At 44.4% G+C, this 26,751-nt stretch overlaps 2 protein-coding genes and 1 pseudogene across 2 annotated transcripts; 2 read left to right on the top strand and 1 right to left on the bottom strand.

The window, feature by feature from the left end:
• Nucleotides 1-17,364: 17,364 nt before the first annotated feature.
• LOC136460274 (putative ripening-related protein 5) lies at nt 17,365-17,954 on the top strand (annotated as a pseudogene).
• Nucleotides 17,955-18,655: 701 nt separating this feature from the next.
• On the bottom strand, nt 18,656-22,701 carry LOC136457749 (CDT1-like protein b). The gene is made up of 8 exons (XM_066457758.1): nt 22,652-22,701; nt 21,451-21,806; nt 21,239-21,358; nt 20,926-21,154; nt 20,027-20,674; nt 19,158-19,356; nt 18,978-19,068; nt 18,656-18,880 (listed from the first exon to the last, which is right to left on the bottom strand). The coding sequence occupies exons 2-8, from the start codon at nt 21,789-21,791 to the stop codon at nt 18,823-18,825; spliced, it is 1,686 nt and encodes a 561-aa protein (XP_066313855.1). The 5' UTR covers nt 21,792-21,806; nt 22,652-22,701; the 3' UTR covers nt 18,656-18,822.
• A 320-nt stretch (nt 22,702-23,021) lies between these two features.
• On the top strand, nt 23,022-25,624 carry LOC136457750 (uncharacterized). Its single transcript, XM_066457759.1, has 3 exons — nt 23,022-23,934; nt 24,207-24,373; nt 25,277-25,624. Exons 1-3 carry the CDS (start codon nt 23,026-23,028, stop codon nt 25,482-25,484), a joined length of 1,284 nt encoding a protein of 427 aa, XP_066313856.1. The 5' UTR covers nt 23,022-23,025; the 3' UTR covers nt 25,485-25,624.
• The last annotated feature ends 1,127 nt before the right edge of the window (nt 25,625-26,751 follow it).

Consider the following 26,751-nt stretch of genomic DNA (forward strand, 5'->3'; position numbering starts at 1 on the left):
GACGGTGCCACTGGTGCCCTAGACAGAAAAGACAGAGGTCACTGTAAGTGACCGGACGCTGGCCTCGGTTGAACCGGCGTGTTCAGTCAGTAGAAGCAGCGAAGACGCTGGCGTCGGTCTCTGACCGGACGTTGGGTCACTTTGTGATCGGACACTGGAGGGGTGCATCCGGTCCTACTAACATGGCAGTGCACAGGGGAGTCGCCATGTGATCGAACGCTGGGTGTGTCTGGTCGAGCATGACCGGATGCGTCCGATCGAGAAAAGTCGCTTCTGGATGCTTACTCGAAATGACCAGACGCTGAGGTCCAGCGTCCGGTCACTTTGAGCTACTGCGTCCGGTCATCACTTGACAGTTGAGATCGGGCGATCGACATTTGAAGAGAGGGGACACGTGGCACGCATCGTGTGACCGAACGATGAGGTCCAGCGTCCGATCAGTACGACCAAAATGTTCAGTCACCCCGCGTTGTGCCCAGTGAAGGGCTACAATGGCTCTATTTTGTGGGGGCTTCTATTTAAGCCCCATGGCCGGCTCAAGCTCACTCTCTTGGCCCTTTGCATTGACATAGCAACCTTGTGAGCTTAGCCAAAGCCCTCCCACTCATCTCCATCATTGATTCATCATCTTTGTGAGATTGGGAGAGAATCCAAGTGCATTGCTTGAGTGTTTGCATCTAGAGGCACTTGGTGTTCGTATTTCGCTGCGGGATTCGCTTGTTACTCTTGGTGGTTGCCGCCACCTAGACGGCTTGGAGCAGCGAGGATCGTCGAGCGGAGGTTGGTGATTGTCTCTGGCTCCGATCGCGGTGATTATGAGGGGTTCTTGACCTTTCCCCGGTGGAGAGCCAAAAAGGTACTCTAGTGGATTGCTCGTGGCTTGTGTGATCCTCATCTTGTGTTGGTTGTGCGGCACCCTATTGAGGGTTTGGCGTGTGATGCCTATTAGCGCGTGAACCTCCAAGTGAGTGAATTGCCACAACGAGGAGTAGCTTGCCGGCAAGCAAGTGAACCTCGGTAAAAAATCATTATGTTCATCATTTGATTCCGAGGTGATTGGTCATCATTGATATTGATTCTTGTGATTGATTGGTTCACTCCTCGACACGGCGGTATAACTATCTTGCTCACTCTCTTTACATTACCACAAACTAGTTGTCAAGCTCTTTAGTGTAGCTAGTTGTGAGAGCTTGTTAGTTTGGTTAGTGTGGCTCTTTAGTTAGCCTTTGAGAGCACACTAACTTAGTGTAGTGACATAGCTATTGTGTGGATAGAAACTATATCAACTAGAATTGTGGTAGGTGGCTTGCATTTTTTGTAGGCTAGCGCAACCCTTGCTTCGCATCATAATTGTCTAACCAGTTTGCTAAGTGTTGTTGTAGAAATTTTTATAATGGCTATTCACCCCCCCCCTCTAGCCATTAGGACCTTTCAGTGTGCCATGAGGTCCTCTAGTCCCTCCCACGACAGCCGGCAGTGGATGGATCGGCTAGTAAGGAAGATGGAGGACGTCAAAGGCAAGGGCGATGATGGCAAGGACTGCCCACGACGGTGATGATGGCGCAAGATCCTTGCGGGTGACGGCGATGATGGGGTGGCAAATGAGGACGACAGCAGCCGCGCGTGGAGAGCAATTATCTGTCTGCGGTCGAATCTCGGGGCTCGAGTTGGATGGCGATTTCTTTTCTCACGGATGAATCATGGGGAGCGATGCGGATGGTGGCGGACGAATCATGGGGGAGCGACGCGGATGGCGGTTTCCTTTTATATCGCGTGGGGGAAGCGCAATGAAAGCAGGCAGGGATCACAGGGGCAGACCGATGACCCGAAGCGATGATTGTGGCACAAAAAATGTCCATCTTTTACTCTTTTTAGTCTAGGGAATTGATTTTTGCCTTCCTGATTTGTTGCGGTTGTTATGGGGATTGAGCTGATCGCATGGAGCTAGTGTGCATTGCCTTCCTGATCTGATCGTATGGAGCGGCTTTGGTGTCGCACCTGTGGATGGAATAGTTATGACTGTTTTAGTTGTTTAGATTAGTAATTGTTGCCACACCGTAGGAAAAAATGTAGGATTCACATTCCTATGGATTGTGTCACTGTTGCGTCCTTTAGATCACATTGCCCGATGGAAAAATATAGGAAACTTTTCTTTGCTTTTGATTTCATAGGAAAAAACATCTACTCAAACCTCGTGTTTTGGTTTCGTTTTTCCTGCGGTTCATTCAAACACCCGTTCCTACAACATTCAAATGTTTTTTTTATTTCTTTGTTTTGCATATGCATTCATGTCTTATTCTTGTGTTTTTTCTATTCCTGTATTTTTTTTTCAATCGCGCGTTCCAAAGGGCCTAATTAGGCGATACACAACCATATTCTAAGGAGGAATTTGTTATGCACATCTAGGTCCTGAAATCCAGCACCCCCTTGTTCCCATGGTCTATAAATTATTTTCTATTTTGCTAGTCATCACCCTACAGGCACCCTTTGAATCTCAAAGGACATCATAAACGCAGCCAGACTAGTTAAACAAGAGTTGATAAGTCTTCTACCATATCACCATGTATATAATAAGTGTTCCTTTCCAAAAGCTAAGTGTCCTTTGAAATCTATCTTCAACTTATTTTCAGTCTTTATTACTAAAATTTCTCTATGATGCATGGGTATGCCAAGGTACCTAAAAGGATATTTCAAATTTGGCATGCCCAAACCCATACAACTGAGAGTATTGATCATGATACTCCTTAGCATCACAAATATAAAACAATTCACACTGGTGAAAATTATTTTTAAGCTCAGAGACAACTGCTCAAAAAAGCACACGTACAATAACAAACTTTATATTTTTTTGCTTGTTCAAAATCATGATCCAAGGCCCTTTTTTGTTTGGAGACGATGACCAATATCACCATTTACTTTGTCGATTGAAAAAATGAAAAAAAAAAGATTCAGACATCTAGAACTACCACACCCCTTTTTTTGGATAGTTTTGACATGCTACATCGATTTGAAACATTGTTTTGTTTTTCATTTTTGGCTTCAGGCTATGGAGATTCTCGAGACATCGCTGCCGTCAAGCACCGTCCTCACCGATGTTTTCCTCTGCAACAAGAAGGCCCGTCGCTTTGGAAAGTCGCCTCAATGAGCTGGCGGCCTAAACCCTAAACCCTAGCTTTGTTGGATTGTTGTAGATATGGTGCCTGCGAAACCTTCTTTGGGACTGCTTTAGCATGTCCATTGTTAGATGCTCCAAGAACAGGAGGCAGGAGCAGCCTAGTCCCCGTTCGGCTTACAGAAATTTGACTGAAACTGGCTGAAAAATACTGTTTTGACTGAATTGTTGTGAGAGAAAAATACTGTTCTGACTGAAAAAAGAAGCCGAACAAACCGGTTTTAAGGTAAGCCGAACAGGGCCTAGCTTCTAGCTAGCTTGATGTAGTACTAGTACATCATGCGTGCCATCGCGTGCGCCGGCAAATCACCTGGTTAAGACGCAGGTAAAGAAGATGTTTAATATCTGCATGAAAACAATATTAGGAGTTTAATGTAGATATGTCATGCACAAGAACTGAACGATTGGAGCTCTTTTTATATTTAACATGGTAAAACTATTCAGAATTGTAAACATGAAATGATTGATGTGGTAGATGACATTTCGTAGCAAAAACATAGAAGGCAATGTAATAAACTATTTGAGGTGTTCACACTGCATGAGAAATATTCTAAAGCTTCTGTTTTCACACCGACCATGAAGCATGAGTATTTTTTTTCTCTAGAGTCACATAGAGATTAGAAACTGGAAGAAGGACATGGCATTTACCTTACCCGTGTATTTGCGTCTTCGTGGCCTACACCCATAAATTCTGCACTTAAGCAATCAGCCATAAATTTAGTGTTAAGTTTAGGTACAGCAGGTGTGGGAAAAACACTTTTTGAATAAAAGTAGCCGATTTGTGAATTGTGCTGAGGCATCTGAACTTGCTTGGATACTTTAAATGCATACAGAAGCAACTAATTAACTATTTCCAGATCTTAACATCCTACCTTCTTCATTTATACAGAACGTTTAATCTCTTGTTAAAATAAATACAACTGTTTCATAATCCACAAGATCGTGCTACCTTCCTGGTAGAAGCTTAGTAACTTCATAAATCAGGTCAACAGACTATATACAGCGCAAACCACCTTTTTGGCTTGGTTGAGAAGGAAAAAGGCTTGGAAAATTGGTTACTCTACTACAAAAATAAGCATGCTAAAATCCCTGAAAAAAAAACAACAATAAAGGCACATCATCTTTGTTGGAACCATACTCTCTTGTACTGAATGACTTCTGACATCTAGAATGCTATTTTTCCTGTACTAAATGACTTCTATCATCTAATGCTATTTCAGTGGATTCATAAAAGATTGCAAGTGGTATGACTCCAGTAAATTTGTTATACATAGGACTGTGGGGTGTTTGGGTACAAAGAATGACTGACTGGCTGCTATAGAATACTACCAAAAAAAACGAGGATTCAGCAATACTACACAAATGGTGCTACGTTACCATAGATCTTTACCGACTAAAACATCTTTTTTTGTGACCTCCAATGCTCAGCGCCCAGATTAGGCTGCGAAAGAAGTTTTTTTTTTCTCTGAAAACCAAGTAGGAGACACCAAAACAAACAAGACAATGCACAACCTGAAATCGATAAGCTCATAATTTATCTCAACACAAGGTAAGAAATAGTGCTTATGTTGAAACATGGGTAGGAGTCATAATAATCTTAGCCTGTATTTGTGTCAATCAGATACAAAGCAGGAACACAAAGGTGCTTTGATCTGACCGTCTGTACCGAATCTGGAGGTAATGTTAAAATGTTTGTTTATTTCTAAATTCCGTACGCCTTATAGGTAACACCCAAAAATTTGTAATGTTTTGCACAATGATTATGAGAATAATGCTGTCCAGATATGCAGTTAATTAGGGGGGTTGAATATGGCATTGGAAGAGGTACGTAGTCTTGGGTAGCAAGCATTTGACAGCCGGCTATGGAACCATACAGGAAACCAAAGACATCATTCTACCTGAAAATAATAATGATATGGGTGCTGAAAATAATAACCATGCAACCACGAAACTAACGATGCTCAGATTATTACCTTGCTGTAGGCAGCCTTGAAACTGAAGCATGACTGACCTGGTTTTTCAGCAAGCATGGTCTGATCATGCACCCAAAAAAAAGAGTGTGTTTATGAAGATTAGCTATCTAGGAAATTAATAACTGTAGTGCATCAAACTATGTCGACGAGATTAGTTAAAACACGGATAGATCGATAAGATTGTTTATTGCAGCTAAAAAATCGTTAAATATTTATGTCGCTTTGAAACGTATAAACTGAATATATATCATCAACGGGGGATGATGTATATGTAGAGCCAAAACGTCTTAAGGCACATGTGGTGGTACCTTGTCATCAAATGTATGGTCCATGACCTTATGGTTCTGGCAGGCTGCACCATGTCACAAAAACATATGTACATGTACATGGCAGTCCTCCATGCATGCAGATGGCAGCCTGCAAAACAATAACAAATGCAATCAGTGCTTAGCATGTAAAACCAAATTCGTGTACTCCGTCGCAGCAGGCCGATGATAAGAAAATAAGCACAAAAGTAAACCATGCACGTGTTCCAAAGCAAGACAACAAATTGCATAGTGTGTAAACCTTTAGAATCACATACAGGAAAAAATTAAGGATGTAATCTATGCACTAAAGTATGCAGCAGGAATGTTTCGATGCAGGATGATTGTTTGTAAAGATTGGGGATTAACCTAAACATGAGGGAAATTGAAAGGAACCTGCGAACTAACGGTATCATCATGCTGAAAGTATTTGTACCTGTAAAAATTATCGCCTCAAAAATTAAAGTAACCGGAGAAATTGTACTATATCTGCATCATATATGGGAGACGTTGCCTATCAGGAGCTACCTGAATTTTAGATGCTGGTGCCTAATGTGTATATTTTAGGTGGCGGTATCTATAAGTTTAATAAATCAATTTATCACCTAAAGGAAATGAGATATGTGCTTATTGTGTAGATTTTAGATGGCACTTCATATTGGGCAAACCAAAAAATATCTTCTATGATCGGTCTTGGCAATAGTTTAATTCTTTGTACTGTAAAGGTCATATGGTATTTTCAGCAAAGAACAATAAATCATTATATCACCAAAAGCATGAGATCAACTATCTCTGCCGGTGTACATTTCATATGGGAGTTCATATTGGCCAAAGAAATAATATCTTATAAATTATAGAAGTAAGAGTACTACTCCACTAAATTATAGAAGCAAGAATAATTATCTCTACGAAAAAATGTAAGTAGCTGGTAGAACAAAAACAATAAAGCAAGAAAAATCATAGCCTTTACGCATGCGGTGCCAAAGTTACAGGATGAAGCAGGGAAATAATAATAACATCAAGGTAGCATTGTTGAGGCATAATACATCAGATGCAGGTATCTTACCTGTAGCCTGAATAGCTTCACTCCAAGGATAACAAGGCGTTCAAAGAGAGACTGTGGTAACCCTGCACGGTTTTTTTTCACATGATGACTGGACCCAGACTGCAATGATCTCCGACAAGGACCACCTACAATTTCAAGAGTATAAATAAAGGATAATAAAATAAAACAATATTTTTTTTGACCTGCTTGACACCAAGCACGAAAGGAATAAGGCGTTCAAAGAGAGATTGTGCTAACCCTGCATGGGGTGTTTTCTGCGCATGATGAGTGGACCCAGTTGGCAATGATCTCCAACAAGGACAGCCTACAATTGCAAGGGTATAAATAAATAAATAAATGATAATAAAATAAAGCAACAAATCTAGATTTCTACCTGCTTGACACCAAGCACCAAAGGAATAAGACATCCAGGTTCTGTTGCCTGTGTGTACACATCAATAAGAACCTGGCAATGAAGTTTACTATTGACGCAGGATACATGGCACAACAGGAATCATTGTTAACCTGAGACAGCAAGAAGCGATAATAATTGCTTGTTGGAAACGGAAGTCTGAAAGACGAGGATCTTCAGTACCAACATAGGTGCAACAAATGACATCGGCACTCTGCAGTATCTCTCTTTGAGTGGCACACCTTAATGCCTTGTACTTCTTCTCATCACTGCTGGACAGGTCACCTACAATAGTATAATATGCTTGTAAGAATACTCACTCAATAATATGTGCATATCACATCCGTAAAAAATGCTTGATTGTGGCACAACGGTATCACAATATTTAAACATGGATGACGTTGTTCATCTTTCAGCTGCTTTAGCCCTGTGCAGTTCAGAGGTATCAAGGTGCCTAACCTAGATTTTACATAAGCATCAGCGACATTCATAGCAAGATTAATCTCCATAAAAGCAACAAAAGGATGTACCAGATAACGAAGTGTCAGATGCTCAACAGGAGACGAAACAACTCCTCTAGATTTTGCCCACAACGTAACGAACTGTAGCGCATAATCGAAATTAATAAAAAATGACTAAATACCGAATCAATATCAGAATAACAGCACCAACAGAAGCTAGAACCGAAAAGGTGAGCACTGGAATGGGGAGTTTTGTTGTTTATCATGCTACGATTATCCACAAACTGTTAGTTGAATATCATTATTATATAGGTATGTATGCATTTTGTATCTACTGTTATCATTTGCCGATAATTCATGAGCCATCGCTAGGCCTGAGATCGTAGCACTAAAATTAAGATGCTACAATTTTGCGTTACCTTTTTTTAGTAGAAACCAATTTAACAGGTGTTCCTTGTTACGTACCTTTGGGATAACCAAGTACAATCTCTCCAGAGGTAAAGGGGACAATATATAGAGAGCCTCATGGCTAAATATAGAGTGGGCCTATAGATGGGCCTATAGATAGAGCCTTAACCATACACTTAACACCCCCCTTCAAACTCAAGGTGGAAGTGGAGGATCTGAAGCATTGAGTTTGATCAAGTGAAGCCGATGCTGCTCCCGAGTTTGTGCTTTAGTGAAGAAGTCGGCCAATTGCAACTCTGAAGGCACATACTGGAGAGAAATAGTCTTCTGATGACAATGAGACCGAGTAAAGAAAGCATCCACACCAATATGCTTTGTGAGTTCATGCTTCACAGGATCATTAGCAATTTGTATGGCTCCTGTATGACATAGAAGAGGTGTGGCAACATCACAAGAGATGCCTAAATCAGCCAACAACCATCGAAGCCATACAATCTCTGCAGTAGTAGTGGCAAGGGCTCGAAGTTCAGCCTCTGTACTAGAGCGAGATATAGCTGCTTGCTTCTTGGACTTCCATGCAATAGGAGAAGAGCCAAGAAGAATGCAATATCCAGTGATGGAACATCGATCTGTTGGGTCACTCGCCCAAGTGGAATCCGAGTAAGCATGAAGCTGAAGCGGACTATCATGCGCATAGAGTAAACTTTGAGATGATGACCCCCGTAGGTAGCGTAGCACGCGAAGTAAATGTCCAAAATGAACAGAAGTTGGGGCACAAACAAATTGACTCAAAATATGGACTGCATGAGCAATATCCGGCCTAGTGACAGTGAGGTAAACAAGGCTGCCCACAATGTGTCGATATCGAGAGGGATCCTTAAGAGGTACCCCATTAGTGGGACGAAGCTGCAAGTGAAGATCCATGGGTGTGGCAGCAGTTCGACTATCAGTGATGCCTGAACGAGCAATAAGATCTTGTATGTACTTAGACTGAGAAAGATGATAGCCCTGAGTAGAGTGCTTGACCTCAATGCCTAAGAAATAACTGAGAGGACCCAAATCAGACATCTGAAATTCAGCACTGAGTTGTTGCTTCACATGGGAAATGTGATCCTTATCATCACCCGTAATCAGCATATCATCAACATAGAGAAGAAGCAACGTACGGCCACGTGGTGACAAATGAACAAATAAGGCCGGATCATGATCACTAGCTGAAAATCCAGCAGCCCGTATCACGGAGACAAAACGCTCATGCCAAGCACGAGGAGCCTGTTTAAGGCCATATAAAGCACGGCGAAGACGACAGACATATCCTGGAGGAGCGACAACACCCGGGGGCGGTTGCATATAAACTTCTTCAGTCAAATCACCATGAAGAAAGGCATTCTTGACATCCATTTGAGATATGGGCCAAGAAGAAGCTGCTGCAACTGCAATTAATGTACGGACTGTCATCATATGAGCAACAGGTGTAAAAGTCTCATCATAATCTAGACCCTGAGTTTGCTGAAAACCTCTGGCAACAAGACGGGCCTTATATCTCTCTATAGAGCCATCTGACTTGGTCTTCACTTTGAATACCCACTTAGATGTAATAGGTACTGTGTGCGATGGCAATGGAACAAGATCCCAAGTGCCTTGACGATCAAGGGCGGCAAGTTCCTCAGACATAGCTAGCTGCCATTCTAGAATTTGAGAAGCTTCCTGATAAGTGGATGGCTCATCAACAACAGCATGCAATTGGGGAAAACCGTACTTCTCTTCAGGATGAATGGTACTGTGGTATCGAAGATTATATCGTGGAGCAACCTGTAACTCATGAACATGTGAATCATCAATGTTATTATTAGAAGCATCAGCAGCGGGCTCATCTGGACTAGCCATGGTGGGAGAAGTAGACGGAAGCTGGGAGGGACGACGGCTGTAGACACGTGTAATAGGTGGTTTTGAAAAAGATTGAGATGGAGACGAGGATGTTGTAGGAGGTAAAGGTGGTGTGATGGAAATAGGAGGATCAGATGGTGCAAAGGCATCATTGGTGGATGAATTTGGAGGAAGGCTCAAAAAAGAGGTGGACTCTGTGGGAGAATATGAAGGGGTAGTGGAAGGGTTATAAAAGAAGGGGCGATCCTCATCAAAGGTAACATCACGAGAGATGCGTATGTGACGGGAAGAAGGGTCATAACATCGATAACCTTTATGCTCAGGACTATACCCTAGAAAAACACATTCAACAGATTGTGCAGTCAATTTTGTGCGCTCACGAGGTGCAAGCAGAACATAGCAAGTGCATCCAAAAACTCGAAGATGATCATAGCTAGGAGGAGTACCAAAAAGTACTTCACCAGGACAGTGATCAGACAATTTGGATGAAGGTTGCCTATTGATGAGATAGACAGCAGTGGAAACAACTTCTCCCCAAAAATGAGAAGGGACAAATGATGAAATCAAAAGTGTGCGAGCTGTCTCTATAAGATGGCGATGTTTTCGTTCAGCAACACCATTCTGAGCATGAGCACCTGGACAAGAGAGCTGTGCAAGTGTACCCTCAGACGATAGAAATTGGCGAAAGACAGCAGACAAGTACTCACCCCCAGAGTCTGAACGAAGAACTTTAATGGGAGCTGAAAATTGTGTGTGAACCATTCGAACAAAAGACTGATAAATGGAACACAATTGTGAACGATGTTTTATGAAATAAATCCATGTATAGCGAGAATAATCATCAATAAAAATGACAGTATTTATGGCCACCTTTTGTAGCAAAAGGTGCAGGACCCCATACATCAGTATGAATAATATCAAAAGGTCTAGCAGAACGAGAAACACTAGAAGGGTAAGGAAGTTGTATTTGTTTGCCAAGCTTACAACCCTTACAATGAAAGCTAGACTCAATAGAGGTATGACCTAAACAACCTTTATTTATCATGGATGACAACCGAGACCCGGAAAGATGACCAAGGCGATGATGCCACTTGGCAAATGAAGAGGCTGAAGACGATGCAGCGGATGAGACATGAGCTGTAGATGGAATGGACGAAGGAAGACATAGAGTGTTCAAAACATAGAGGCTAGAAGCACCTTTACGGCGATGGCCAGTCCCAATCACTTTCCCGCTGCGACGGTCCTGAATAAAACAAGATGAGTCATCAAAACCAACAAAGCAATTTTGGTCGGTAATTTGACCAACCGACAGAAGATTCATAGACAACTGAGGTACAAAGGAAACATTGGGTACAGAAAAGTGATTATTGCAAAGTGAACCCTGATGAGTGATATGACAATATGTACCATCAGCTGTCTGAACAGAAGCACCATCAGGGACCGGCTTGCAGGTAACCAGCTGGGACTGATCAGAGGTCACATGAAAAGAAGCGCCTGAATCAAGCACCCAAGCCGAGGGAGCACTAACAGTCGAGGAAGTAGCCATTGAAACTGAGCCTCTAGGAGTGGAACCAGTACCACGACCACGACCACGACCACCATGAGCAGCACGCCGTGCACGATACTCAGCCAACTTCTCTGGATGATGAGAGAAACAATTTTCTGAAAGATGACCAGTCCTGCCACAATGCTTACAAGGTTCGGCAGAGGTACTATTGGGTGCACTAGTCCTCCGAGAAGCTGCCAACACACCATGAGACACTGTAGAGGACAGGGACTTGAGACGAGTTTCTTCTGCAAGCAAATCTGACAAAGCATTTGACATAGTGAGATCAGAAGAACTGTGAAGCAACCGTGTACGGATGGAATCATACTCAGCTCGAACTCCCATGACAAATCTGTAGGTGAAAAACTTTTCAATAAATTTATGTGCTGGACAAGAATCAGCTGAACATTCAGGTACCATGGAAGTCAATGATCCCATCAATCGATCAAAAGCAGAATAGTACTCATCAATGGACATATCATTCTGCTCTATGACATGAGTTTGCTGCATAAGACTATGTAAAAGAGCCCCACTGTCCTGTACATAGCGCTGCTTTAGATTTTCCCATATGGCCTTAGCAGTTTTGAACTTAGATAGACTCATAATCAAGGATTGTTTAGTACTATTGACCATAGCAGCCATCACTTTGCCATCATTGATACCCCAATCCTTTACTGCAGTAGCATTACTACCATCCTCCTTAGGCTTAGAGGCATTGTCAGTTAAATGATGTAGTAAACCATGACTCCTTAAAGCAGTTTCTACATAGAAGGCCCATTCAGGATAATTTGGACCCTCTAAAGTGATACGGATGACAATTGCGTTGAGTTGAGATTGAGACATGATGGAAACAACTGTTAACAGCTGACCAAGGAGGAGGGAGGCAGCGATCTGTTACCACTGTGGTATAAGAAGCAGAGGACCCCCTCTATTTGCTGAACGTGCAAGACCTCCTCTGCTCTGCTCCCACAGGCGGGCAGAGCAGCGACGAGCGGAAGATGACGATCAGGACCTCCTCTGCTCTGTTCCAACAACAGGCGGGCAGAACAGAGAAGCCAGAGATGGAAGAGGTTGAAGAGGCGACGACGAGCGGAAGCAGCGGACGACGATCCCCGCAACGGAGACGAGTCGCGAGTGACGTGCCCTGCGACGGATGATTCGCGATGCAACACGACAAGTCGTGAGCCAAGTCGCGGGCGGGCGATGAGACGGTAATGGGCCGTCGGGCGAAGGGGCACGGCGACGGGCCGTGCGAAGATGCGCGATGAGACGGCGACGGGCTGTCCACGCCGGAAGACGGGCGACAGGAGGGCACAGCGACGGGCCACGCGAAGAAGAGAGGATCCCAAGGGGGAAAAATGGATCTTGGATCAGACTAATCTAATTCTAACCCTAATCCCATAGCTCTGGTACCATGTTACGTACCTTTGGGATAACCAAGTACAATCTCTCCAGAGGTAAAGGGGACAATATATAGAGAGCCTCATGGCTAAATATAGAGTGGGCCTATAGATGGGCCTATAGATAGAGCCTTAACCATACACTTAACATTCCTATCTCGTATGGGGGACAGGGATAGCTCAGGCGATGGATGTCTGGGCGCTGCAGCTGGGGCCATTGTGCTCCAAGCCAATGCCAGAGCGACAATGACCAGAGGTGGGTAATGGTAGATGGAGAACCAGAATAGTGCAGAGCAAGTAGTGTAGCTGTAGATAAATTCAACACCTGATCAAAATTAAATAACACTCAAAAGGGATGTATTAAGAGTTACAATGAAGAAAGTTCAAGGGCCTACAGTGACACACAGCGCAGGTACAGAAATAGAAGCTTGGTGGATAAAAGAACCATTTGCGAAAGGAATCAATATGTCTATGAAATAAACAGTTACATGCATGATGGGCTCATGTGTCAAATGCGAGGAGAGTAAATCAATACCTATGTTTATGCAAAGAAATAGCAAAGCCATGTCTACATAGCTTAAGATGAAGACAGTAGCACCGAGTTCAAGTCTTGAATTGTCAAAAAAAATTTGGAATGGCAAAGCATGAACTGAAGCCCAAGTTGGGTTGCATATACAACCAACAACAAATGGCACACATGGAGGCAAACATGCCATCGGTTAGAAATAGGATCACTCATGTCATCCAAAAGTAAGCATCTTCCCTGATTCCTAAGGATGTGATCTAAAATTCAATATATGTTTATTCTGTCAAACGACAAAAGCAGAACCATGCCTACTTAGTTGTGACTTCCACCAGACTTAGCTCATGTTAGTACAACTAATGTTGTTGTTTTTTACTTGCAAATAGGTATACTGCGATTATGAGGAAAAAAGAGATGAAAAGTGAGCGGTTGCAGTGTTGCACCTTCACTTAAGGAGCATAGGAGGCACCATGACGCCCATTTGAACGCAACATTGCTGCAAAGTATGGAGGCCAGGTTAATAGAACTGATATAAACACCATAGGAATTGCCAGGAATCAAGATCCAAGAAGATGCAACCTTGGAACTAAACAATGCAGGCAGGACAGAACCTCCAACTGAAGGAAGAATGGAGCAAGATTTCGCCAAGATCTCATCCAATCCTATAGGCTGCGCGAAAATTGATAGCCCAAATTGAATTCGTGACCTCTCAAGCAAAGGATCTAAACCAAAAAATGCCCGAGACGAACAGAAGCAGTAGCGCTAGGTAAACCCAAAGTACATAATGGATAACCTCATGACCGAGGAACAAAACACATCGCTGAACAAAGCAGCAGGACGGTAATCAGGGCAAACGGCACGGGAACTTGGATTGAACTGACAGGACATATTGGAATGTACCTAACAGCACGATCACACGGAGTAAGACAAACAGAAACTAGCGATTTGGTAGGAAACATAAGCTAACAAAAGAAAGCACAGCGTAGTAAGAAGCGACGAACCCGCTGTACAAAGGACAATTCTAAGCATACGCACAGAATATACAGCAAACATATGCATGCACACACAAACACATGGAATTCACCACTAAACGTGAGGAAACTGATCAGAGGAAAATAAGCAGCACCTGTACAGCAACCGGATAAGAAACAGGGCCCCCTGCCGATGAGCAGCTCTCCACCACGGCACCACGCGACTGGCACCCGCGATGCGCCGGGATTCGGGAGGATGAGGATTGGAGGAGAGCGGCTGCCTGTGAATACGTTTTTTATTCATAATGGTAGTATGAAGTATAGATGGTTACTGTAAGCAATTATAATTTCATATAAATGAATACTTTAAGCAACTATAATGCTTTCAGCATTCACAGGTATGTATGCATTCTCTATCTACTATTATCATTTGCCGATAACTGATCAGCCATCGCTAGGCCTGAGACCGTAGCACTGAAATTAAGATACTACAATTTTGCGTTACTTTTTTTTAGTAGAAACCGATTTAACAGGTGTTCCTATCTCCTATGGGGCTAACTCACCTAGTCACATGCCGAAGCTTTTCAGAGAATGCAGTGACCGCCTTTTGAATACGTTGTAGATAACATAGTTTGTTCCATCAATGTCCCAAACCTGCAAACAATGTGCCTTCTAGATTAGCAATACATGCATATGAGGGGAGACATTTTCAATTTGTTTTCGAGAACAGGAATCGTATGTGCAAGCAAACTACATGCATACATATAGAAAACAGAATCAAGGGATCAGAAACATAAGGTGGCAAAGGAGATATAGGGTTTTTTAAGTTACCGTAGCAGGACCAAGCAAGGTCAGGGAGGACGAAATAGAGCAGAGGATGCAGCTGGACTGGCTTCGGTCGCGTCAACGGGGCCGGTGACGACGCAGGCGGGGTCGTGCTCCGCTGGGTGCGCCCGCGTCAGCGGAGGGCGGTCACGCAGCCGCCGCGGCCGTGGCGAGGCCGTAGCGGCGGCCGACGGCTGCATTGACGGCTGCCCACGGTGGTGCGGTGTTCGATCCGGCCGCATGGAGTGCTCCCCGCACCGGTACGACACCCGATCCGAGACGAGAAGGGAGAGGCAGCGACAGATCAGGGGACGGAGAGGCACCTAGGGTTTCCTGTTGCACAGGAGCAGACGCGCAACATCGGTAGGAGGCCACGCGGGGGGAGGGAGTGGGGGGGGGACCCGCGCCGGCGGCCAACGGCGGGGCCCGCTGGCGCAGCGGCGTGGCCGGTTGCGGCGGCGCGCCGTCGCGCCCCGACACCGCTTCGCGCGGTGCGCCGCTGGCACGGGTCCGGCTAGGCCGAGTCGAGGCGAGGGGGGAGGAGGAGGAGGGCGACGACGTGAGGCACTGTCGCCCTGGCGTCGCCCGTCGGGGGAGAAAGGGAAGAGGAGAGAGGATGGGGAAAGGAGAAGGCTGTAGAAGCTGAAGCAAGAGCTGCGAATATATTCGCTTGGCCGGATTTCGACGAGGAGCCGGAGAAGCCGAGCAGAATATGAGAAGCCGAAAAAGGCGAGTAGAAGCAGGGGGAAACCGCTTACGACGGAATCCGCTTCAAGACATCTTAGCCGTACAACACGAGATCGAACGGCTGAGAGAATTTTGGGCGACGTGGACGCCGTGGCTGGCGGCCAAAGCTCCTGCTTTGATAAGAAGAAATTCAAGACCGGAAGTAGTACTATTTTGTACCGAGCCATATGTAGCATTTGCTCACGACTACTTGGCGACGGCAATTAGTACTTTTACTCCTACCTCTGTTAGCGTATGAATGAATAGATTTTGTTCTCGCCAGTACTTTTGCACAAACTTGGGATGAGTGTGAGCTCCTCCTGTATACTCCATCTCTCCATCAAAGAATGCAATTATGTGAAACGTGACAGTTAAACTAGTTCAAATTTAATCAAGTTTATAGAAAATAATATTATCATTTAAATCTCCAAATAAATTTATTATAAAAATATATTCTATAACTAATCTAATGATACTTATTTTGTTTCACGAGTATTAGTATTTTTTTATATAATTTTAGTCAAAGTTTGAATGGCCTCCGGACACGTGAGAATTGTATTCTTCTGTGGACGGAGGTAGTATATGAAATTCGTGGGGTGCAGCAGCTGCAGGGGTTTCAATTATACGGAGTACTATCTACAGAACTTTTTGCAGCGTGGAAGATTGCAGCAGCTGCAGAAGACCCCTTCATCTCCGTTCTCCGTTTCTCCATCTAGCCAAGCTTGTGCCAGGCGCCCAGGCAACTCGTAGCTTTTTGACTCTTCGTAGTACTCCACATCATATGTCCAGAGTAGACTCAAGTGTGGCAGAGGTCAAAGTACAGTAACCATAAGGGCGCCCTCAATGCTGCAACCATAGCGAGCCACGTCATCTAAATTCTAAATCCTTGGATCACCTCTATTTGACATCTATCCGTCCCCGTTGGCTACCACTGCAGGTTCTCTTCGTGCAATTTCCGCCACCTCCTTTCAGCCTCTGCCCACTGTTCCATCTTTCAATAATCAATGAGGCCACCAAGCACTAGCCCCCCAGCTTCATCTTCCACGAAGGAGAATCAACGAGGGCAACAAGCACTCAAACAATCCGAGGAAGTGAACAGCCTCTTTATTCTCCTCAAATCTGAAACCTCTACTCACATCACCTCCACTGTCTTCCAGGCTACTAGCAACTTCCTGTAGTGCAGTTAAAATAGTCGGGTTCCCCAACGGGTAACGGGGACGGGTAAACAGGGAACGTTCCCGTACCCGCTATACCCGTCGGGGATGGATTCTTGCCCATTTAGACGCTCGCGGGTAAAGATATGATTCCATCCCCATCCCCTAATGGATCAAATACCCGTCGGGTATCGGGGCCGTTGCCATCTTTAATTTTGGATAAGGGGTACTATAGTCTTTTTTTCCTTTTTTCTTTTTTCCAAACATTTTTTTCTAGGCCATGATTTATCTTCACCTCACGATGTTCAGAAGCAGGGGCACACGGTAGCTTAGGTTTCGAAAAACAGGGGCAAACATGTAAAGTTAAAAAAATAGGGGCAAACATGGAATTAGAGCTCAAAACAAGGGCAGTAATGCAATTGTCCCTTTTATGTAACTATGAGTGAAATTTCACTACACCATGCACGATTAACCTCAAACCATCAAACAAAGCAGAGCACGAGAAACTAAAAAAAACAGTGAGAAGGAGCTCGAGCATTTCTTCAGGCAAGCAAAGATGGCCGGTGCAGGAGCTGTATCCGCCATGGCCCTGTTCTTCCTAGTCACGCTCTCCGCCTCCCAGCTGGTCTCCTCCCTTCGCCCTGGCGTCGGCCCCAGCACGTGCCGCGCCAGCGGGTACCTCCCGGTCTCCCGGGTCACTCCGGCAACTGCGAGAAGAGCAATGACCCGGACTGCTGTGAGGACGGCAAGATGTACCCGCAGTACCGCTGCTCGCCGCCGGTGACGGCGAGCACCAAGGCCATGCTGACGCTCAACAGCTTCGAGAAGGGCAAGGACGGCGGCGGCCCATCGGAGTGCGACAACGCGTACCACAGCGATGAGGAGAAGGTGGTGGCGCTCTCTACAGGGTGGTTCAGCAACATGGCACGCTGCGGGCACCAAATCAAGATTAGCGCCAACGGCAACTCTGTGTACGCCAAGGTGGTGGACGAGTGCGACTCCGTGCACGGCTGTGACGACGAGCACAACTTTGAGCCGCCGTGCGACAACAACATCGTTGACGCCTCGCCGGCGGTGTGGGACGCCCTGGGACTCGATCAGAACCTCGGGATGGTGGACATCACCTGGTCCGAGCGAGGCAGTTGATGGCTACATTTGCGGGAAGTTGATGGCTGCATTTGCTCCATCTGTTGGAACTTGATACGTGCCGGGAACATAGGTCATGTTCGCTATACTTATAATCCGTACTGTTCAGCTTGTTTTTTCAGCCGGAACAGTGTTTTTCTCTCGCAACAAATCAATCGAAACAGTGTTTTAGATTTTTTTTCAGCGAAGCGAACAGGGCCATACATATGATTAGAGGATACAGGTCGTGGGCTTATTGCCATCACTAGTGTACTGTATGCAGGACATGTCATTGCTACATATAGATATATGCCATTATTGAATATTGAATAAATACTGCATGAAATAATGAAAGGTTGTGTTATCTAAATGCATACAGAGCTAGCAATGCGCTTCACACCAACACTACACACCAGTAATTTTCTTCTTCATTTTTCATGAATAAATATCACAGAGCAGAAGGGCGGGCCTGGTGCAAGCGGTAGAGTCTTACCGTCTGTGACCGGAAGGTCCTGGGTTCGAGTCACGGTCTCCTCGCATTGCACAGGCGAGGGTAAGGCTTGCCACTGACACCCTTTCCCAGACCCCGCACAGAGCGGGAGCTCTCTGCACTGGGTACGCCCTTTTAAATATCACAGAGCAGATGCCAAAGGGCAGCTGAACTCCACACAAGTTCATGGGATTACCACAGTAAGCTCACAGAGCAGATGGTGCGAATTTAAGTTTGATTGAAATTTCAGCATTGAGCAGGTCAACAAAAACACAGATTTGAAGTCGAATCAGACATGAGCAATGCAGATGCTTCCATGATGGTAATTAGCTAATGTGGGTTTCATTAGTGGTACATACATATAGAGAATTTCTTCAGCTTGAACCAATCGCAGCTATCTCATACAGGTTCTACAAGCCTAGCCCGAACTGAATTCTGATCTGTTATAGGTTCGATGTTGCCATTTTAAAGAAAATATGTCAGTATTCTGCTGAAAAACTTGAAATAGAAAAAATAAAGAGGGATGCTGTCTAGTAATACCAAATAAAACTTACCTATAAAGTATTTCTCCTCCATTTATCACCTTCTTTGATATCAAAGCAGGAGCCAGATCCTCTAAAATATGCAGCTGCTCTTCTATCTCCCCTATTAGTAAAAAAGACGATAGGATCAGCATAGCTCAGGAAACATCAAGTATAATTTGGAAGGTACACGGATCAAGTGGTCCTCATTACCAATCTCTTCTATCTCCAAGTTGTTGGCAAGAATATTGTGGAAAAGTTCCTGTTTCGTGATAAGTGAATTCTTGGTAGAACGAGAAATATCGCAGACTATGTCAAATGTGGTATGTAGCGAAGCCATCCTTTCATGAGTATCCACTGAGTCTACTTCATTGATTTTGTCTTTATCAGTAAAGAAGACAGGACTATCTTCCTGCAAGGAAAAGGTTCATTTGGTCAGAAAATAACCAACAGGCAAATGAATTGGAACAACCTTGGAATTGTAAGTCTTCCACCTATTATTATAGGCTACAGCAAAAGAAAATAACAGAGCAGGAAGCAAGACATCTATTAGTCATACACCATGTCATACATAGAAAACCAAGAGTACATTCTTTGTTTTATAATGCATTTGAGCATTTCTACAGACAACAAAAGAGAAATGGTCGTTCTGTCTAACAAACTTATCACTGCGCTTCAGGGTATAAAATTCCAAGTTTATTGGTAAGTTGCTCTGGTTATTAGTAGTCTGATGGCTGGCTTTTTTCCAAAGCATCAACAACTGTAGTGCTACCATTCTAGGAATTATTGAACAGTCATATATACCTATTCCCTGAATATTGTGTTAGATGAAGGTAGTTACTAGTTAGTTAAGAAATCTATTTGACATAACCCACATTAACGTTGTTAAGATACAGAATTAAATGCAGAAAGATTTGTCCATAGTTATTCCCGCAAACTGGGTTTTCAAAGAAATCAGAATCCAAGCACAAGCATTTGTTACTAGTTTATGTTATTGACTATAGCATCTGTGATCTTCTAGCATGCAATTATGTGCTATACAAACAGATAACAATTTTATGTGACGGATGGGAATCAGATACTTCAAATGACTTGTTAAAACTCGATGAGTCTTCTGAGATTATGCCCTTTTCAGCTGTAGTCGTATGTTCCATTCCATCATAATAAGAAGGGCTTCCTCCTTCAAATTTTAACGATGTATTTAGTGATCTGCGGGCAGAACTGGCTGAACGTGGTTCACTAATGTGTCCACATGTGACCTTGGGTTTCTCAAGTGGAGTCGGCAATGGCCTTTTTGGAGTCTGTATTGCAGGTGTTCCAGACAACAACGGTGACTCTGAGGTCCCTTGTTTTGGTGTACTCTCTTGACAACAAGAGATCAAATGGCGGCTTGGAGTAGCAGAAATTTCAGAGTTCACTGGAACTGGAGCATGTTCATCTTGCTTTTTAGGGTTTCTGTCTGACCCTTCTGTATCATAAGCACTCACAGAGCTCAGCTCTGCTGGATCAGATAGCAATTGAGTCTTTTCAGTTCCATCAGCAATGATTTTCTGTGACATGAGTTTTTGAAAAGATTGTGGGAAGTGGGAAGCATTTGAGAGTTCCTCCTCAGCGGCACCCTGCATAGGTGGCTCAGCAGCATGCCCATTATGTACTGCCTCAAGATATAACTTCTCCCTTGGCCTTGAATTAAAGGGTTCCGGTAGGATTGCCTCAGGAATGTCTGCACCCTGCATAAATAACAATTTGCAATGAGAATGCTGAGTGAATCATTAATTTATCATGGCTTGAAGACTAACATAATCAAAAGTGCATATAGGTCAACTCCTAAAAAAGAACATATAACTATATAGGTTCACTTGAAATGAGAAGACAGAACTTCAGTTGAAATGCTCTTAACAAATTAAAGGAAATATCACACGGTGAACATCTATTAATTAACTGCTACCTGAGCAAGGGCTAATTAAATTAAGTTTAGTACCTTATGATGAGCATCCAAAAATCTCAAAAGCTTCGAGTAAAAAGCCTCGCAAATTGTCATGGATGGAGACTGATCAGGGCTTGTGCATTCCACAACATCCATTACAAGTGTGATTTCCATATCAGCATACATGCATAGGCTCTTCTCATCATGTACTAGTATCCTCTTTATCTGGATTGCCTCTGGGAATAAATGCTTCATCTGGGCCAAATGACCATATAATAACTTCCTGTAATGCAGAAAGATTATCATCTAACTGCAACAAATAAACAATAATAATAATCCATATAGATACTTTCATCGTCATTACTACCTTTTTGTGAGTATCTCCACCTGGGTGGCGATATTATTAAATGTAGCCATCTTCTTCCGTAGGTGAAGCAATCTTATAGAACTCTCCATTCTATTGAAAAGATTCAGCAAATCCTTGTGTCTTCCATTGTGAACAAGAAAGACAAAGTGAATAATCATGGCAAGGCAGCACACATATGCATGAGATATTGAGATGAGAATAAAATGACTCACTTCTCAAGAAGTTCAATGCTTTCTGAAAAAAGAGATCGGCTACCACTAGGCGAAACACTTTCATTATAGTCTTCTTCATCTGTCTCACCCTCATCTTCCACCAGCTGATTTGCAAATCTGTCTTTGTACCTCTCTGCAAGCAAATTCCTTGCCAGTGAACTCACAACAACCCCTTTGCTTCTAGATTCACGTTTTTCTGGAGTGGGTGATTCGATTTCACTTCCACCATCTTCTGTCTCAGCTTTCATCTTGTGCACAGTTGCAGGGCTACTCGAATCATTATCATTAGACACAGAAAAACCTTTCTCAAGGTCAAGCTGAGTAGTATTCGCCTCACTCATTTTCAGCTCCAAACACTATAATAATGGGACCATAAGTAATATGCTCCAAACTAAATCAAACACAAATCCTGAATGCATAGAAGTACATGGGTGAACTTCATAAAGTAGTACAATACAATGTTATCCAAGAATGCTCCAAACTAAATCAAACACAAATCCTGAATGCATAGAAGTACATGGGTGAACTTCATAAAGTAGTACAATACAATGTTATCCAAGAGTAGCAAACATCAACTTATATGGCCATACTCATACCCATATCCCCTAGTAATGCCACAAGGTACTTCACAACTATCCAATCACGAATAAATATTAATTACTTCAAAAAAATCTACTTGTGGAAATATACATGAATTAGGGCCAATCTGTGCAGGATAAATCCAGTGTTTTACATCCACCAGAATTTTGTGACAAGAGTGTGACAAAACGCGAGGTATCTTAAATTCTTTACCCCACCCCCCTCCCCTACCCAACAAAAACGCTGGACAGAGATATCTGCGATGCCCTATGAACTATGGAGTGCGCTAAAGGAAAACACGGAATTCTAGTTTGCCATCCAGCAAAACTGAATCCAAAAATCGGGTGGAAATAATTAGCTAAATAACTGAAAATTTGAGTGAGAACTGGCCACAAATTCCACAAACCCTAGACGTTACCTCACGACACAGCACAACAGCTGACCAGACAAACCACTGCACCACTCAAACCAGCGCCTGCCGACTAAAGAGGCGAAACAAATGGCCCTCCGGAGAGCGCATGGGAGCACACCCGTGTGGCAATGGGAGTGTGGGACACGAAACGAAAGCATCGCATAATTCGCAGAGCACAAGCTAACAGAGGACCAGATCTTGAAAGTATACCTACAGATAGAGCTCGGGGTGCGCTCGGTGTCTCGAATCCGGAGGAGCACGGCGCTCCGACTCAGCCCACGGGACTCGGGCCGGCGGCGGCGGTAGTGGAGGGGAAGGGGAGGGGAAAAAACGAATCGCAGGGCGCGGAGTACCGAAGGCGAACGGTGCCGCTTCAAAGTGTCGAAGCAAACCAAAGCGAACGCATCTACAAAGTCGAGCGCAACGGCTATATTTTCGGGCCATTTTTATACGTCAGCATAAACTAGTCGTGGGCCGTTTTTTGTTTCGCACTTTTAGCCCACTTGCCGTGCTGCATGTAGGCCGGCCCATTCTGACCCATAGTTTCTCTCCCCCACCACGGCCGAAACCGGATCGCAGCGAAAATGGATGCACGGCAGGTGTGCGCCGCCGACTCCGAACTGGAGCTGGCGCGGGCGCGGTGCGTCGCGCTGCAGGACCACCTCGCCGCTTTGCCGGACCTGCCACGCCATCCCGCGCTCCGCTCCCTCCTCCGCCTCGTCGACGCCGAGCTGCGCTTCCTCTCCTCGCTCCGCCCCGCCCCGGCCACGCCGCTCTCCTCCAACCTGCCCCACCTCGCGGCGCTCCACCTCGTCCTCACCCACCCGGCCGTGCGGAGCCCGTCCCGGCTCTCGCCGCTCCCGGGGGTCGACTTCGCCTGCGTCTTCCGCGGCCGGCCCGCGTGGGTGCTCGTCTCCGCGAGCAACCCCGCCAGGCTCGCCTGGGCCCCGCCCGGGGGTCTCCGCGCCCGCTTCGCGGCGGCGCTGGACGCCGCGCGCGGTGCCCCGCCCGCTACGCGGCCCGAGAAGCTGCTCCTCGTCTTCTCCCGCGGTGTCGGCGTGGATATCGCGCGGGGGCTCGCCGAGGGGTTCGAGGCCGTGGAGACTGACTTGCTCGAGGAGTTCATTGGCGACTCCGAGGAGGAGGATGGGGACGGGTGGGTCGCCGTCAGCTTCAACCCGAGTGAGGAGATCAGGAATTTCAGGGCGTTTGAGATTGATGTCGTGGAGGGTGCTGGCGAGGTTTTGCTGCCACCAGACGCCGCGGTGGCCGGGGGAACTGCTGATGAGGAGCCTTTGGGTTTTGAGGGAGCGTTTGGTGCCTTTATGAGGAAGATGTGGAGGGAATCGAGGGAGCTGGTGAATTTGGACACCACGGCGCTGGTTGCTATAGTGTCAGGGATCAGCAATGGCGGGGTAGGGAAGCTGATGGCTACACCTGAGGCGGAGACCAGAGCAAGGTTCAAGTGCAACTACAAGTTCGTCATGGATCAGGTCGCTTGGAAATGTTTGCTTTACAGTCTAGGAGCCAGTCTTTCATCACCCAGTTCTAAATGTTGTTGATCAGTTGTTCACTGCAATCAGGTACACAGATTTAATTGTGTTTCGTTGTGATTTCTGTAAGGAAACCCACATCAAGTACACAGATTTAATATGTTTCTGCAAAGAGTGAATCTATATTAGAGAACTGTGTACTTAGTAGTTAGTGCTTACAAAAGAATACCATGCAGTAGATCTTCTCTTGAACTATTTCATGCTTGCTGTAGGCACAATCCGAACTGCAATTTCCAATACTCATAGAGTTGGGGAAAGCAGTGGAGGGGAAGCAATGTATCATATGTGAAACTGTCAACTTGGAGTTCAAAGAAATTGTTTCGATGTGTGGTGGAGCTGAGGAGAGCATCAGAGCAAGACATTTGTTGAAACAGCTCATGTAAGTTCTGTTACATAGCTAATTTGGTTTCTGGAGGTACAGTTTTTTGTGCCACTATATATATAGTAACCCTAGCTTGGAATTTTGAGTGCGATTCTTCTGTTAGCAGCTTTGAATTTTGAGTGCAACTCTTCTGTTACCATATATTGCTTACAACGTTTAAGACAGAACACATCATCAGGTTTCCTTTTGAGAACACATGATCAAGTTCATGAAGCAGACTTTCGCTCTTTCATTTCCTATCTTTATGTGCATTTCATTTGTTAGGTACATGTAGTGCCCAAAGGTTGTATGATATTCTTGTTCATCTGATCCTTATACTGAGTGATATATGTAGAATTGTAGATGCACTGAGGTACTTCAAGATTGTTTGTAGTAAGGTACTATATGATTTATCATTTCAACCTTGTATTTTGTGGACATGCCCCCTGATTGATATATGTAGAATTGTAGATGCACTAAGGTACTCCTCTACTGGCAGCCCAGTATAAGTTTTGTAATGAGCTCAATATAAATTGGTAGAACTGGTACTGTCATCTGTGTAGTTACAATGTATTCTAAATTGGCAGATAATTGAAACTGCTTATGCTTCTAGTAACACTGAGTGAAACATGCTGCATCTGCTAGCTAGCTGTTTGGCCTGCCCTCTTCATCTGCACAAATATTTGTTCTCCGATCTAGCTAATATAGTAATATTTTCATGTTCATACAAATTGCTATCATATCCCAGAGGTACTACACCCGTGGTAGACTAGGAACTTTCTAATTTTCCACAAGTCACTGTTTATCATGCCCAGTGTGTGTTGGGGCTTGCTAATGACCTTGAATTCGCTTTTTTTTTAAACCACGCAAGTACGCAACCAGTATCTTACAGAGTATTTACCAACACTTTTTGGGCTACAGCATTGTCCCAGACAGTCCTTCAGCTCGAATGATGGATCTTCCAACCACAAGGAAGCTCGCGATGAAGAACAAAATTGTTTTTGGCACAGGTGACCATTGGCGGGCTCCTACTTTGACTGCTAACATGGGGTTTGTAAGAGCTGTTTCACAGTCTGGTATGCCCTTACTAACCATCGAGCACCGACCTCGGGCATTGATTGGTCTGTGACAGTGAGTATGCCATAACTAATTTATAGGTGTTTGAGATCCAAGAGTTGTAATTCTGCCCCTTCTGAACATGAAACTATCTGAAGTTCTGGCAATTTCAGCCTGTTCGCTTGCTCGTAAACGATCGTAAATTTCCAGCCAGCAACAGTGTTTTTCTCTCACACCAAACCAGCCAGCAGTAAATAATCTACGATCGTTTACGGACTCCCGAACAAGCCGACAGTTGTTCTACTCTAGAACCGGCTGCTGCTGCTGCTTGTGGTACAGTTTCCTGCTGAAACTGTTTGCAGCCACAGCCCGCCGACACAGCAGTTGTGCAGTTCAGCCGAACACACTGAATGGTGAGGTGATGTCCTAGTTTACTCTAGTGTCTAGTCCTGCTAGCTTTGTCCACAACTGTGTATCTGGTCCAGACTCCAGATACACTGGAGTTTATTCGAGCGACAATGGTTACTATCTGGACTTAGGCCTTGTTTAGATCACCTCTAAATTCCAAGTTTTTTCACTCTCTCTCCATTACATCAATTTTTGGACGCATGCATAGATCATTAAATATAGGTAAAAAAAATAACTAATTGCACAGTTTGGTTGTAAATCATGAGACGAATCTTTTAAGCCTAGTTAGTCCATGATCGGACAAAGTTTGTCAAATACAAACGAAACGTGCTACAGTGTCCAAATTACAAAAATTTGCAATCTAAACAAGGCCTTAGTATCCTTGACGTCAATGTCAAGCATAGAATATGTGAGAGTGTAGTTCTTAAGTCTTCAGCATAGCTATGTACAGTGAGAGAAGAAGTGCAGTATAAAATAATAATGCACTATGGATGAACGCATGAGCATGACACGTTTGGAGGGGCTCGTTGAGAGCGTGAAGTGTTGCAATTGATGATGCATACTGAATTGCTGTATCTTGTGCCATTAGCTAGTCGTGCGTGATTATTTCAACTCACTGGACAATTTTTTATCACGAAAAAACAAACTACACGATTAATCATCCCAATTTGTATATCACGAAAAAACAAAATACACGATTAATCATCCTTCAGTCTGGAGCGATATACACGAAAATACGTAATGACTACTATGCTGCGTCAACCTTGGCCTTGGCTGGCTGCCCTTACCATTTCAACAATAGCATGTAGCTGTCATTACGGTTTGAGCGATATTACATCCATCTAGCAAGAAAAGAAGTATTATTGATGAGTATAAGAAATCCTTACATTTTCAAAGAAAATGAGATGAGATTGGGAACATAAGACGCTATA

Source organism: Miscanthus floridulus, chromosome 6 (genome assembly GCF_019320115.1).
Source record: "Miscanthus floridulus cultivar M001 chromosome 6, ASM1932011v1, whole genome shotgun sequence".
NCBI lineage: Eukaryota > Viridiplantae > Streptophyta > Magnoliopsida > Poales > Poaceae > Miscanthus > Miscanthus floridulus.

Excerpts from the sequence above, each read along its gene's own strand:
- LOC136457750 (XM_066457759.1), top strand. The coding sequence starts at position 23,026 with ATGGATGCACGGCAGGTGTGCGCCGCCGACTCCGAACTGGAGCTGGCG. Across the intron at positions 23,935-24,206 it reads ACAAGTTCGTCATGGATCAG|GCACAATCCGAACTGCAATT; the intron begins GTCGCTTGGAAA and ends TGCTTGCTGTAG. Across the intron at positions 24,374-25,276 it reads CATTTGTTGAAACAGCTCAT|CATTGTCCCAGACAGTCCTT; the intron begins GTAAGTTCTGTT and ends TTTGGGCTACAG.
- LOC136457749 (XM_066457758.1), bottom strand. The coding sequence starts at position 21,791 with ATGAGTGAGGCGAATACTACTCAGCTTGACCTTGAGAAAGGTTTTTCT. Across the intron at positions 21,359-21,450 it reads AGCATTGAACTTCTTGAGAA|ACACAAGGATTTGCTGAATC; the intron begins GTGAGTCATTTT and ends TCACAATGGAAG. Across the intron at positions 21,155-21,238 it reads GTGGAGATACTCACAAAAAG|GAAGTTATTATATGGTCATT; the intron begins GTAGTAATGACG and ends TCTGCATTACAG.